General features: G+C 42.7%; 1 protein-coding gene across 1 annotated transcript; it reads right to left on the minus strand.

The window, feature by feature from the left end:
• Positions 1-2645: 2645 nt before the first annotated feature.
• Positions 2646-14635, minus strand: LOC136443775 (5-hydroxytryptamine receptor 6-like). The gene is made up of 8 exons (XM_066441139.1): positions 14498-14635; positions 11716-11919; positions 11214-11362; positions 7601-7717; positions 7137-7276; positions 6051-6186; positions 5023-5264; positions 2646-3106 (listed from the first exon to the last, which is right to left on the minus strand). Exons 1-8 carry the CDS (start codon positions 14633-14635, stop codon positions 2832-2834), a joined length of 1401 nt encoding a protein of 466 aa, XP_066297236.1. The 3' UTR covers positions 2646-2831.
• Between the last annotated feature and the right edge of the window lie 1436 nt (positions 14636-16071).

Raw genomic sequence — 16071 nt, forward strand, 5'->3', positions numbered from 1 at the left:
TATCGCGCGCACAGCGTGCAGCATTGACGCACCTTACAGCGTCGGTGCTTTAATTAGCCACTTTTTGCCTCTCATGTCGATTCCATGTGTTCTGGGACTGCAGAAAGTTTGTAAGATTGTGAGGTTTCTGAGTTTCGCTAACAAAAGGACATTTCTGCACCGTACATGCGCTTTTGTCAGGTTGCCGTTCGCACGTGTACTTGTATGCGTGGTAATTGTGAAGCCACATGGTGGGAAAACCCTCAGTAGCGTATTTACAGACAATTTTACACTCGTCTTCAAAGGCGTATTCAAAGACAAATTAGCTCTTGATTCTGGATAAATTCAATAGTTGGCGCTTCATAAGAGAAAAACTTTCTTTTGATGGATTTCGTAGATATGCTCGTGCTCAGGCCTAGGGTTTAACTAAATCAGACCGAAAGGATCCACAGCCAGCGACTCCATTATTAGTGAGAACTCCCCTTCTATACTTGGTGGCGACGAGTTCCACTCTACGATAGTTCTAGGGAAATATTTTTGATCACCTCAGTCCTATGTTGATAAGTCTGATACTTGAAGGAATGACAATGTCTTGTTCTTTTGTGAGCTGGTATATGTACTAGATACTTTGTGGTCGGTACGTCTAATAAATTATTTTATCATTCAATAAAGCAACGACAATGACATATTTTATAAGAGTTTATTTGGAATACTGACAAATCAACAGATGTGTTGGTCATATCTATGTACATACAACTCAAAGTCCGACAATTCCTTTCTTCCTAAATCTCTAACATACAGACTGAAGGAAGTTCATAAGATCTCGAGGTTTCTGTGTTTCGCTGATAAAAGAACATCTTAAAATCCGAAAATTCCTTTCATCCTAAATCGCTAACATACACTGATGTACTTCAAAACTGATATGTTATAGGCATGCGTGCTGAATTAAAGAGAAACGCGCTTTGATGCAGGCCTTCTTTGATCTCAGCGATCCGAAGTACTTTGTCGTTAGATTAGACTAAACCATGTATCAGAATAAGCAATGCAACATGTACATCGGCCCGCCTGTTCCCTAATTGTATTGTACATCAAACCATCACACAATGGTAACCAATTGCACTATGTATGAAATGATGAAAATATACATAATGCACACATAATGATCTAAACATATGGAAATCCCAAACGTCTACAATAAATCCATTACAACACCGTAAAGCTGCTACAGAGGTTTCAACTCTTCAACTTAAAAAGTACAGCACTAAACTAGTCTACATAACTACATAAACTGCATAAAGCAACTGATCAAAAAGTACTAAGTACTAAACAAGATATATGAAACAAAAATACATTTCTGATTCTGAAAGATGCACTTAAAATGGCGAGTTTATTTAAAATGTCTCCTACACCTTCCGATGTTTATGTCGGTGCCCGCCTCCGTGTCTATAGCCCTTGGGCCACAGACTGACAAAGTTGTGTAAACACTACAGCAGGGGGCTGCTTCGCACACGTGGCCAAAACAGTTACACAATAAACAGAGTCAGACGCGTTTTTTTCTTTCAACTCAACACCATCCACAACAACCTAAGTTGTTCCCCTAACCCTCTTCGTCCACGGTTGGAAATTTCTTTCACATGGCTTGGCTTAAATTGGTTATGGTATGAGCTTCTGTATATCGTATTATGATCAAAGCACAGTTTAGATCTTAGATGTGTAACTTTGAAGTGCGGTATAATTGATGTAGAAGCAATAATGAGAAGACTATGAAGCCATGATACAGCCTCTGGCGGCTACAATCAAAGTGTCCATTAATGTTGCAGATACTGTGCAAATTGCCACTTAATTACCTGAACACGTGTACGAAGGACTGCTGCGTTATAAACCACCTCAGGCCACAACGATATATTGAATATGATATGGTTAATTTTTGTGTCTTCTAATCTAGTAAACATCCTTTGTTTCATGTGTTTATCCCCTGGGACATCATTGCAATGGTGGCTGGTAAAAGAATGAAACGAAATGGAATGATAGGAACGGCGCTAAGTATGGTGCTGATTCTAAGGATGGTTTTTATGTTGGACGTGGAGTGAGTTAACAGTGTTTATCCTTTCGTCAATTGATCTTTACTCTCACACGAGGACCCACCTTGGTAAAAGACTTGCATGCCTACTCATCTGTCGAACCGACAGGAGAATCCATCAGCATTTCATCATCACCAAGTCCAGCTGTTTACCATCACTGATTTTGCTCTACTTGGAACCTTTTTGTTCTATAAGTCTTGGACTTGTATCAGGAAATAACGAGCAACTTTATACGCTGAAGTTTCTGTCCTTAACTAAGTTCTTATCTATTTCTCCGGAGCATCAACAGGATTAGTGACGGGAATGTTGCCTGTGACAGTGCTAATCTCAACGGTGCCATTCTCGTTAGACGTGGAGGGACCCGGGAGCGGGAAGGCGCCCGGCATCTCGTTGATATCCACGGCGTAGCTGATCTAAAATAGTTTATATCTGTTTCTCCCCCTGAGCATCAACTGGGTTGTTGACGGGAATGTTGCCGGTGACAGTGCTAATCTCAACGGTGCCGTTCTCGCTAGATGTGGAGGGCCGGGAGCGGGAAGGCGCCCGGCATCTCGCCGATGTTCATGGCATTGCCGGATAAACAAATCTGAAATAGTTTATATCTGTTTCTCCACCTGAGCATCAACTGGGTTGTTGACGGGAATGTTGCCGGTGACGGTGCTGATTTCCATGGTGCCGTTCTCGTTAGAGGTGGAGGGACCCGGAAGCGGGAAGGCGCCCGGCATCTCGCCAATATTCATGGCATTGCCGGATAAACAAATCTGAAATAGTTTATATCTGTTTCTCCACCTGAGCATCAACTCGGTTGTTGACGGGAATGTTGCCGGTGACGGTGCTAATCTCAATGGTGCCGTTCTCGTTAGAGGTGGAGGGCCCCGGGAGCGGGAAGGCACCTGGCAGCTCGCCGATGCCCACGGCGTTGCCGGGCGGCGCTCTGCGGCGACAGCACGGCAGGTACTTGCGGAAGACCTGCTTGAAGTCCTTGATGAAGAGCGGGTAGATGACGGGGTTCATGGTCGAGTTGCACCACCCGAGCCACGTCAGACCTGTAGGGATTAGTGTATTTGAGATTCAGTTATTTTCAAATACATTCCCGAAGGCTAATCGCAAAAACATTTGGCGAATTAAGATACCAGATGAACACATCATTGAAAGCTTGGCGGTATTGACCAATACAATAAAGTGAAGAATTTCTTTTCCAAACTATTGAAACCAAAACGGTGATGAAGATTAGACATCCAGGTGATAAGATACGCAAATCTCAAGCAAATCTCGACTTACTCAAGCAACTGGATGAAATCTATTAATTTGGAAACGGTCAGGCATTTCAGGCAGCATCCGCTGTGTTTCGTCAGAGACCCAACTTTTTTCAGGCCTTGCCAGACATATCGTATTTAGCCATTCGCCGATTTCACACTTCCCATGATGCCCCATTGGGGCGTCGTAAACTCCGGCACTGCCCAATTTACGGTAATTCTTCTTAGCGCGCGAAAGTCGCGCAAACTTCAAGCGGGATGGCCTGTCTCCGCAGCGAATCGGTACGTGCATATTATCACCAAGAAAAATACACCGAAACGTTCGTTATTGCAGTTGAATATTCTACGAAAAGGGAAATCAATCCTAGTGCTAAACACTACTTTTGAATAAGTTGTTGTTGTTAATCAGTTGACAATTCTGTATATTTTTATACTCCGCTAACTTCACGTCTTTTATGTGTAACTTTCTTGGTTGGTGTGTGTTTCGATCGTAGTACGAAAGGGAAGAAGAAATTATCACCACCAAAGTCATAACTGCCTTGTCAAAATAGTAATATATCATGAAGAACAGAGAGCATTTTTCGGTCAAAACATGTGACACTCTGATCTGAAGAAAACAATTTGCTAACGAGTGTGAAATTCCTGGATGTGTTATTCAAACAACCATGAAACACATTGTTTATGCTCTCTAAACTACTGTAACTAGTACTGTCTGAGAAATGATAACTAGTGTATCTATTACTGTGTAAGTGTTACTGTAATAACTATAACTGTTACTATCTGAGAGATGATCATCAGAGTCAATTCAATATAGATATGTGCATTTATTTAAAGTTGCTTGGTTTATTTCAGATTCTGTCATCACCGACAGGACATCTGAATCAAAGCTGGCAAGAGTATGGTGTGTCATACATCACCCACAATTCACTTTCCACAAACTTTTCGTAAACAACTCAAATAAAATCAAAATTGAAGACTAAGAATTGATTCTATTGTCGCAAGTAATACTTCATTGTTAAATATCTGTATAGACGTTTTTCCTGCATTCTGTTTATTCAGTGTTTTAAAGAAAGTCTCTGTGACATTATACAAATTCAACTTCTAAGTTCTATAGACAGACACTGGTAAAACCTTTAAAAATTGTACCGTATTACCTCCCCAGTATATAAAACATGTAATTATGACAGGTTTGATGAGAATCAACACAAAAAACGTAACGTTACCTTCCTGCAGCTTTACCGCCCTCCTACTTGGGTTTTCTGTTGGTTCACGCGCGCTAAGAAGAATTACCGTAAATTGGGCAGTGCCGGAGTTTACGACGCCCCAATGGGGCATCATGGGAAGTGTGAAATCGGCGAATAGTCCAGATGAAAGACAGCGGATGCTGTCTAAAACGTCTGGCCGTTTCCAAATTCCATCCAGTTGCTTGAGTACCTATTATGCTAGGGTCACATTTCCTAACCGGGGCCCGGCCGGGCTGTTTGCGGAAACGAAAAATCAAAGTGTATGTCAATAAATTTGCACAAGCTATGCTCTTCGATAATTTTGCGTACGTTTAGTGTTTTGGTTGTCTTTTTATATCATAATTTCCAAAGAATGCCCGGCCGGGCCCCGGATTGTAAATCTGACCCTAGCATAACTTTGCGTACTAAAACAAATCGTCTTGTCCGACACTATCTGTATAAAAAAAATTCAAGTTCAAGTACCTTCGAACACCTCCCCCGGTATGCAGCCGCAGAACGGCCGCACGATGTTGCTGACGAAGAAGGGGAGCCAGGTGAGCATGAAGGCGCCCAGGATGACGCCCAGGGTGCGGATGGCCTTGGCGGAGGACGGCCCGCTCGGCTGGCTGCCCCGCTTACCGTTCCGCCGCCGAGACTCGCTGCGGAACTGCTTATTCAGGGAGGCGACTCGTGTAGCCTGCGACTTAGCCTCTTTGTAGATCCGGCTGTAATGATAATGATGATAATATTAGTGATAATGATAACATTTATCATGACAATTGTTCAGGGAGGCCACCCGCGTCGCCTGCGACTTAGCCTCTTTGTAGATCCGGCTGGAATGATAATGATGATAATGATGATAATATTAGTGATAATAATAACAATTGTTAAGGGAGGCGACTCGGGTCGCCTGCGACTTAGCCTCTTTGTAGATCCGGCTGGAATGATATTGATGATAACATTAGTGATAATAATAACAATTATGATAACAATTGTTCAGGGAGGCCACCCGCGTCGCCTGGGACTTAGCCTCTTTGTAGATCCGGCTGGAAGGATAATGATGATAATGATAATGATAATGATAGTGATGATAATGACAATTATAATAATTGTTTAGGAAGCAATCCGTGTCACTGGGACTTAGCCTCTTTGTAAATCCGACTGTAACAATGATAATAATGATAATGATAGTGATGATAATGACAATTATAATAATTGTTTAGGAAGCAATCCGTGTCACTAGGACTAAGCCTCTTTGCAGATCCGTCTGCAATGATAATGATGATAATATTAGTGATAATAATTATAATAACAATTGTTCAGGGATTTAGCCTGGGACTTAGCCTCCTTGCATATCCGTAAAACGGGAAAGATGGGATGATAACATCAGAGAATGGACAAACATGACAATAAATAAATCAGTAAAAAAACAGTAAACCAACATACACATGCATGCACACACCTCAAAAACATTACCTTCTTGGCGAAGCTTAAAAAATACACTAACGCACCTGTATGTGAAGAGGATGGCTGCGAGCGGGATGTAGAAGGTGACGATGGAGGCGGTGAGCGCGTACGTCTTGCTCGGGTCGAACAGGCACTGCGGCCGCGGAGTGAAGGCGGTCAGGTCGCTCAGACTCGGATGGCCTGCGGGGATAGGATTGGATATTTATCATACAACTGGTAGACTCATCAGCTTGAATTTTGTATATATTTAAACGGACTGACGTGGTAAGATATACATGTTGTAGCCGTGGCGACTACAGAAGGGCGTTTTTGCTTGTTATCATATATTTCAGTCCTTCGTAGTCGCGGGGCACTACTTAGGCCAGATCCAGTTTTTGCTCGTCAGGCCGTTTTCCTTGCACGCCAGGTTACATAAAACCGCCACTTTGAAAATCAGTGAGTTTGATAGATCTCTAGTGCAGCGCCCCCCAAGTATGCGCAGTTTAGATATGCAGAAATACAATATACTGGGGGACGTTGGGTTGGAAATCTGTTTGGATGTATCTTTCCAGGGTGGCTTAATCATGTACCATGGTGGAATTATGTTAGTAGATGCCACCGTATGGAACAATCTCAGCCAAATTCTACAGTCCTGCTCGTCCTTGCCCAGTTTCAAAAAACTTTTAAAGATAGATATCATAGAACATCTAAGTACTACTTTCTCCTGATTTGTTTGCTTTCCTTGTTTTCCACTTTTCCTTTGGTATCTGAGGACAAAATAATTCATATGATTGTTATTTTTGTATAATTTTGACCTATTTCTTTATAGATTGTTATTCATTATGATACTTATTATGTTAACAACTTAAAATTCACTTTGTAGTTCCTCTTCTTTTCATTTGTTTCATAAGGATTTATGTTACAATTCCAATTTCTTCTTTCGTTAGTTTTTCTAGTTTTGATTATATATAATTGTGTAAAAATTCCATTTTGTGTAGTTTAGGGGAGGCCCCCGAAAAGCCGTATAGGCTTCTGGCCTCCCCTGCATGTATTCTTTGCTCTATTTATCTTTGTTTTATGTTGTACATATGCGAATAAACAATAAACAATACACAATGCCTATTTAAACCTTCTTGGTAGATGTTACATACCTGCATGTTCATGCCAGCCGAGCGTGATGGGCGGGAAGGAGGCGAAGATGGCCAGCAGCCAGGCCAGCGCGATCAGGACGCCAGCCCGCGTGTTGGTCATGTACACGTCGTGCTGGAGAGGACGGGTGATCTGGATATATCTGGGAAAGAGAAGAGGATTTTTATTTTACAATGGAGGCCACACTAGATATAAGATGGCCAGCAGCCAGGCCAGCGCGATCAGGACCCCGGCCCGCGTGTTAGTCATGTACACGTCATGCTGGAGAGGGCGGGTGATCTGGATATATCTGGGAAAGAGAAGAGGATTTTTATTTTACAATGGAGGCCACACTAGATATAAGATGGCCAGCAGCCAGGCCAGCGCGATCAGGACGCCAGCCCGCGTGTTGGTCATGTACACATCGTGCTGGAGGGGACGGGTGATCTGGATATATCTGGGAAAGAGAAGAGGATTTTTATTTTACAATGGAGGCCACACTAGATATAAGATGGCGAGCAGCCAGGCCAGCGCGATCAGGACGCCAGTCCGCGTGTTCGTCATGTACACGTCGTGCTGGAGAGGGCGGGTGATCTGGATATATCTGGGAAAGAGAAGAGGATTTTTATTTCACAATGGAGGCCACACTAGATATAAGATGGCCAGCAGCCAGGCCAGCGCAATCAGGATCCCGGCCCGCGTGTTCGTCATGTACACGTCGTGTTGTAGGGGGCGCGTGATCTGGATATATCTGGGAAAGAGAAGAGGATTTTTATTTTACAAATGGAGGCCACACTAGATGACATCTTACAGAGATTCTCTCCAAAATACAATGAACATCGGGCTACATTTGGTAAACTTCGTCATGTAGACATTGTGTTGTATGGGTCGGGTGATCTGGATATATGTTAAAAAGAGATAAAGAAATTCAACTTGGGCTATTTTTCAAATAGATTCGTCGCACACATCGTGTTCCAGGGAGCGGCTTATCTGGATATATCTGAATTTTTTTGTAAAACTCGTGTTTGAGAGCGGGTGGTGATTGGTCTAGATATATCTGTGAAAAAGATGGGGAATTGTTTAGAATTTCACACAAGCTTGAATTTAATTCCATTCCATAGAGCCCCCTGTAGAGATTCTTATCTAATTCATTATTGAAATGTGAGACCGGGTGAAGCGGGTGTATCTGTGAAAGAGATGGGGACATTGTTAGAAAGGGAGAACAGGCTCTCATCAGTTCCATTCAATTCCATAGATGACAACTTACAAAGACCCCCACCTAGAAATGGGGCTAATTTTGGTAAGATTTATGTTTGGATACTTTTGATACTTTTGATTTCCTTCATGTACAGATGTACTAGCCCTAATGTCGTTCTGGAAAGTAACAGGCTCTGCCTTCACGGAACATATCAGAAGTATTGTGCTAATTCAGAAAGCCACCCCGCTGGAATGGAACACTTCAGATCTGCCTCACTAAGGAGCACCAGTGTAGCATCTACAGAAGAGTTTTCTTTACAAAGGAAGGCAACATAACATTCAAGTTCAAGGATGAGATCCTATAGAAATTCCCTCCATAAACTCAATGCCAATGAACCTATTTCTGGTACGATTGTTTAGACAGTAGCTGTGGAAGCTGCGCCTGTGCAAATGTCACATATCATGTGACTCAACTAATGAGACCCACTGTAGTATCTGCACATGAATACGCAACACATTCTGTTTTTGTGGTCAACATTTCTGGTGATCTCAAGAAAAGCAAGATCCGCTACAAAATAAAACTATTTCTCTGCCATCCGTAGAGCTGAATGTGTATGGATATATGCAAGCATAGGGAGGCCCATACATATTTTTTATATAAAATGGCTTTTTTGGAAGGCTGAATTTTTTGTACTTATTTGCCCCTTTGTATTAATTTTCCTGTAGTACAGGATAAGGTCTGTATGTCTCAGGAAAATTTCATCGTCCTGCGAGGTCGGAAAGGTGAAAAATCTAGTCTTCCAACATGCTTCCCAGACCATTTTCCCCGTAGTTAATGCTCCAAGCAGCATGTGATCACGAATGGCAGAGAAAGCCAACTCAATTACTGATGTTAAGATGATAATCAAAACACATAATCAAAAAAATTTGGCTGCAAGCGCTTTCTTTTATGTTTGACAATCAGACTAAAGTATCAGATACAAAGAAAAACCTTAAGCAGCGACTGTTTACCTACGCTAGAAAATGTGAAGCATACCGATTACCAACGTTGTAAATGCCACCCAGATAGTTTGTTATTCGACGAATACATCACTGAAACACCGAGTTCGCAACACGTGCTTTGTTTGTTATAGTGGACGCTTCTTGATACTTCAAATCGTACGCAAGGGTGAGAAAATATCTGACCTACTACATTTGCCATTCATAGAACCTAATCTTATGCCATATTCAAGCATGTAAGCACATTTGGCATAGAAGGTCAACGCAACCACTGATGTGAAGCTAAATGATAAAAAAACATAATCGAAAAACAACCTAAACGGGCCTTGGGCGCTTTCTTTTATGTTTCACAATCTGATTATTGGACATAAAGACGTAGCCTTTAAGCAAAGACTCTTTACAGACACTACAAAAGGTGATGCATACTGATTATCAACGTTGTAAATGCTACCCAGATATTTTTGTTATTCGGCGAATACACTATTGAAACACAGAGTGTGCAACACGTGCTGCTTTTGTTATGGTTGATGTTCGGACGCAAGGGTGAGAAAAAACAGAACCGACTACATTTGCCATTCGAAGAACCTAATTGCATGTAGCCATATTCAAGCATTTAAGCACAAGTGGCATAGAAAGCCAATTTATCGCGAAGATGGAAATCAAAACACAACTTGAAAGGGCCTGGAGCGCTTTCTTTTATGTCTGACAATTTGACTACTGAAGTATTAGATACAAATTAAAGAATAACCTTAAGCAGCAACTGTTTACAAACGCTACAAAAGGTGAAGTATACTTATTACCACCGTTGTAAATGCCACCCAGATATTTTGTTATTTGGTGAGTTCATCATTGAAACACCGAGTTTACAACACGTGCTGCTTTTGTTATGGTTGATGTTTCTGGATACCTCAAATGTGAGGGTGAGAAAATATAGGACCTCTTACATTTGCCATTCATAGAACCTAATTTTATGCCATATTCAAGCATGTAAGCACAAGTGGCATAGAAGGTCAACGCAACCACTGATGTGAAGCTAAATGATAAAAAACATAATCAAAAAACAACCTAAACGGGCCTTGAGGGCTTTCTTTTGTGTTTGACAATCTGATAATTGGACATAAAGACGTAGCCTTTAAGCATCGAGGCTTTACATACGCTACAAAAGGTGATGCATACCGATTAGCACCGTTGTAGATGCCACCCCGATGTTTTTGTCATTTGGTGAGTTCATCATTGAAACACGGAGTTCTCTAATCGCATTGAACACGTCTGGGGTTTGTGTTAACATGATTTGGAGTCAATCATTCCGCACTGAGTTGATAAAGTCCTGTTCTTATTCTCATACATGGTTTCGCTTTTGGTAAACAAATGTGCCCTGACATTTTAAGCCCTTGAGTTCAGCTGTTCTTAAGGGATTCGATGGCGCCGTGTTGGCGTAACGGTTAGGGTGTTTTTCCCAGAACCTAGAGGTCGTGTGTTTGAAACCTTTGACATGCAAATGAAGTTGTGAACTTGGGAAAGGCACTTTACATGACATTCTGCGCTCTAAATGGGGTACAAATGGGTGCCTTGCTTCGGTTGGGAGGGGGTAAAAGGCAGTTAAGAAGGCCTGTCTAGACTGATGACGGAGAAGTTGAGGATCGAGGCGCTACCAAACAAACTGTCACACCCAGATGGCGTGCCATGTTGCGAAACGACTTGGCATGTATGGCGAAACGACTGTAGCGAACTGATGAAGCGACATGTAACCCTCACCTGTCCAAGCTGATGACGCAGAGGTTGAGGATGGCACCGCATGACGTCATAGGACACCCAGATGGCGTGCAATGTAACGAAACGACTTGGTATGTAGCGAAACCTGCTGTAGCGAACTGACAATGTAGCGAAACAACATGTAACCTCACCTGTCCAAGCTGATGACGCAGAGGTTGAGGATGGAGGCGCTGCACAGCATGACGTCAAACGAGACCCAGACTGCGCAGAACCCCGGGGAGAAGATCCACTCCCCGTACAGCGTGATGGCCACGGCGGGCGGCATCACAAGGGCCCCCACCTAGGGAAACGATAAGTAACAAATTTGAACATAAACATTTGTTCATAAAGGTGTCGTGTGACATAACGGCAGGGCCCAGGACTTAGAGGTCCCTGGTCCGGATCCCCTGATGCCACTTAATATTGTGCCCTTGGAAAGGCACTTAACACGATTTTCCTCATTCGACTCATGCGTAAATGGCAGTACTCGGTTTCGGTTAGGGACGTCGGTTTGGATAGGACCAGAGGCCCTGTGTTTAAGGAGAGCCACACCTTGAGCACGTTAAAGAACCCACCACACCAACACGTCTGAGTAAAACGAACAAACAAACAGATAAACAAACCAACAAAGAATCGAACAAACACGCCGCTTACCAGCAGGTCCGAGACGCAGAGCGAGACGAGGAAGACGTTAGACAGCGTCTGGAGGCTCCGGTGCGTCGCCACCGCCAGGAGAACCAGGATGTTGCCCACCTGGAGGAACGACACAAGAAACAAAATAAACATTAATGACAGTGTCTGGACTATCTGGAGGCTCCGGTGAGTCGCCACCGCCAGGAGAACCAGGATGTTTCCCACCTGGAGGAACGACACAAGAAACAATACATTTGCATTAAAGGAAACCCAAGCAATATTAGGGCCCGAGAAACCGGATTTCGAAAGTCAATTTATTCATTTATTCATTTCTACACATGATCAGTTCAAACAACGTTATTACGATGTATAGCAATGTCCATGAAGCAAACATACGACGTTGTTGTGATGTGAGAACTCATGATCACTGAAAATCGGTGCCGGCGTTTTAATAGGCTCTCGAAACTAAGGGGATCATCGTTCGGCATGGTTTTGTGACGTTGACAAGGCACATTTGTCGTAGAACGTTGTCAACGAGTTTTTATGTAAGCCTGCCAAAGAATCGTACCACAAAAAACATCGCGCGGCCATAAGGAAATGAAACGTCGATGCACTTTGCTTGAGTGGTCGTACTGCTACATTACTGACCATAGGGCTTCACCAACGCGACGTGAATACTACGCATGCCGCGATAATCGATCAATGATGTGGCGTCATGTGACGCAAGTGTAGAGCGCGCGGCTGTCAAACAAGGCAACCCGGGATCTAATCCCGGGTGTGCCCAGAGACATGTCCGAACTTGCGCCCCGACGTTGTGCCCTTGGGAAAGGCACTTAACACGACTTTCCTCACTTCACTCAGGTGCAAATGAGTACCTAGCTCATCTAGGGTTAGGGACGTCCCTCGGATAGGACGTTAAATGGAGGTCCCGTGTTTGGGGAGAGCCACACCCCGTGCACGTTAAAGAACCCACCACACCTTTCGAAAAAGAGTAGGGGCATGCCCCGGTGTGCGATGGTCCAAATCTTACAGTCCGGTCTGGGATGACATATTGAAAAGGTGATAGTCACCTGTTATGTCAATCCTTCCACAAATGTGGTAAATCGAAATAAATAGATAAATGCGATGATTCAACCATACAGACAATGAGCGTCCGATGTGAATTACTTTTATTGCAAATTATTGCTCGAGTGCTAATTGCAAGTAATTAACACCGATTAATGGAAGTGTGCTGGTATATCAAAGAGAAGGAATATACATGCGAGACAGACAATAAAGATTGAATGATGTTGTCCATGATAAGGTTCTATATCTACATTACTGATGTTGGGTTTGGCTTCCTCTTTTGAAGCAGTGGGAAATAAAAAGTCCCTCCTTTTTAACGATAGAATGATTTCAGTAGAAGATAATTTGCTGTAGATTTCTTGAGTCTTTTAAATATACCGGATACGCTTACACCTACGCTTTCCTCGTTGGGCCACCCGCCTGTCTTCCCATACCTTTCTTAGACATAATCGATGTGAGCGATGATTCGTAGAAAATGACACACTTGAGTAACAGCGTGTTAGCGCACCTGATCAAAGGGTGAATATTCACCTTTCAAGCGACCCGATTCCAAAGCGATACCTGTTTGGAAAACTGTCTGAAAAATAACATTTCCACACTCTTTTGGCCCACTACGGCGAATATATCGTAAATATGTTTCTCATTTTGGCAGCAACATCAAACCACCTCCGGAAAGTAATTCTTCCTCAGAAGATAGACGGTAGTTAAAAACGACGTCTTAAATAGGAGGTCCTTTTTCAGGCCATTCTTCAATCATATTTATAGGGAGATAGAGAGCAATAAAATCCGACTGCCGCGGCTGTGTCGTTAAAATATATTCCCATTTATGTCGTATCGATCTTCTTCCAGCAATTCTGCCTAGTGGGTTATAAAAACCTACGTCTTAAAGGAAGACCTTCTTCGAGTCATTTCTTATGTTCCTAAGGATATATACGGTACTAAAACCTCACAGAGGATGAACTGAACTGAACTGAAGTGCACTCAAGACTCATAAACAGACGATTCATATCTGGCCATATCACAAATATGTTGTTGTAAAGGCAAATTCGAGTAGATCTTTCCATGGAGACAGTAGGTAATAAAAGCTACGTCTTAAAATAGAAGACCTTCTTCGGGTAACTCTTAAGTTTCCCAAAACGATAGACGGTAATAAAACCCGACGAGTGCACTCAAGACTCATAAACAGACGATCCACATCTGGGCCTGGTTATATCGTAGATGGGTTTCGTGTAGCAAAGGCAAATTCGAATCAATCTTTCCTGGGGGATAGCGGGAAGTAAAAAGCTACGTCTTAACTTCCTTGTTTTCTTAAGGAGATAGACGATAATAAAACCCGAAAAATGCAATGATGAAGACTCATAAACAGACGGTTCACATCTGTGCATAGCTATATGGTAGATAGGTTTTGTGTAGCAATTTTCCCAAGGAAATAGTGGGGAGTAAAAAAGTCACGTCTTAAAGATGAAGACCTTCTTCGGGTCATTCTTAATTTTCCCAAGACGATAGACGATAATAAAGCTATACTAGACTCTTACAACAGAAGAGTTACAAGCATCCATTATATCGTAAATATGTGTTGTGTACCAAAGGGAAATTCAAGTCAATCTTCCCAGGGAGATAGCTGGAAGTAAAAACCAACGTCTTTAAAAGGAAGACTTCTTCGAGTCAGTCATTCTTTATGTTCCTAAGAGATAGATTCAAGAGTCTTACAACAGAAGCCATGAAAACATGCACTCACCACAGTGATGGCCACGATGATGGAAAGCAGCACGACTAGAGCGACTGTTCCCCACATTGTGGTCTCCGGGTCCCCCAGGTCGTCCCAATCCGCATCACCGGAGCTGTTGGAGGGCGCTTCGGTGCCGTTCGCTTCCATCGCCGCCGAGCTCGCAAGGTCGACCCGCTATCTGTGAGGAGTAGGAGAGAAGCTGCCTTACTGGAGCTGCGGATGAGCGCGTCTGTCTGGACGTGATGGAGATTTGTCAATAGACGAGCGAGTCGGGATGAACCAATCACAACGCTCGCTTTGCACCACGCCCATTTGATTGACGTATCGAGCTGCAGATGAATGCATCTGCCTGGACGATCTGAGGATTTGTCAATGGACGGGTTCCACCAATCACAACGCTCGCCCCTTTGATTGACGTACCCATTGAAAGGTAACCTTCACAAGACCTGTGATGCATTTCAATTCAACGAAGCGGAAATTCTACAACGTGAAATTCAAAAGGATGTTTTCGACTCCTCACATATAAGGAGCACTTTTGATGACTGAGATGGGATGAATTTTGATCCACTTTACAAACGCCTGTAGCATGGATGTTGTTCTTTCTGACACTAATGGGAAAGATGATTACTCTGAGTAGCTTCATTGATATTGCAACATCCTGTCTCAAAGATGTATTCTTTGAACGTAGATCATTAAAATCAAAGGCAAAAATTATGCTGTGTAGTGAAGTATGGGGATACACGGGTAGGCTAGCTCTTTGTTTTCACAGCAAGGGGCAGGGTTGGCCCTGTGGTTAGGGTTATTGACCCCGAACCGGGTGGTTTTGAGTTCGAATCCCTAACAGGTCCCGATGTTGGGCCCTTGAGAAAGGCGCTTTACACTTATTTCCTAACTCGACCCAGGTGGAAATTAGTACCTGGCTTCGAATTCGGCTATAGCTAGGGACGCCCCTCGGATAGGACATTAAATTGCAGATCCCTTGTTCGAGGACACTCCGACCACGTAAAATGTCTGTTTTCAAAGCAAATAAGGTGAAAAAAACACTATAATTTCATCGAGGCAGTCTACAAACCTCAAATACATTCAGTACAACAATGTTAGGCATTGATCAAAATTCTAATGGATGGATTTACCGGACAGAAAGGTGCCGGCGCAGCGCACATGAATTTAAAGGGTCGTTGACTCGTTGTTTTTATTTGAAGATAAAAACTAATCATGACACGTGATCACATGCTAGGACGCAGAAGCTGATGCTGTTGTAATGTGGGTTATGTGAAGTGATGTGAGTTTCTATTCTTACAGGGCAGAAAGGTTGATTTCAAGGGTCTATCGCAATTTGATTTACAGATCATAACTAACAATCAGACGTCACATATTCTACACTACAAAAAAAGACATTCTTGTTTTTTCTTGTTTTTTCCTTGTTGAAGAAAAATTATCTTCCAGAAAGAAAATTATTCTGTGTGCAAGAATAAGAACGAATAAGGAAATGTCAGTGAGGACGTAACAAATATAAACTTTTTCTTAGAATATTTTTCTCTGACAAAGTTGTTTTTTCTCACACATATCGACTAGAAACCTCG

The sequence above is a fragment of the Branchiostoma lanceolatum genome, chromosome 10 (genome assembly GCF_035083965.1).
Source record: "Branchiostoma lanceolatum isolate klBraLanc5 chromosome 10, klBraLanc5.hap2, whole genome shotgun sequence".
NCBI lineage: Eukaryota > Metazoa > Chordata > Leptocardii > Amphioxiformes > Branchiostomatidae > Branchiostoma > Branchiostoma lanceolatum.

Excerpts from the sequence above, each read along its gene's own strand:
- LOC136443775 (XM_066441139.1), bottom strand. The coding sequence starts at position 14,635 with ATGGAAGCGAACGGCACCGAAGCGCCCTCCAACAGCTCCGGTGATGCG. Across the intron at positions 11,920-14,497 it reads TCATCGTGGCCATCACTGTG|GTGGGAAACATCCTGGTTCT; the intron begins GTGAGTGCATGT and ends TCGTTCCTCCAG. Across the intron at positions 7,718-11,213 it reads TGCGTCATCAGCTTGGACAG|ATATATCCAGATCACCCGCC; the intron begins GTGAGGTTACAT and ends TCTCTTTCCCAG.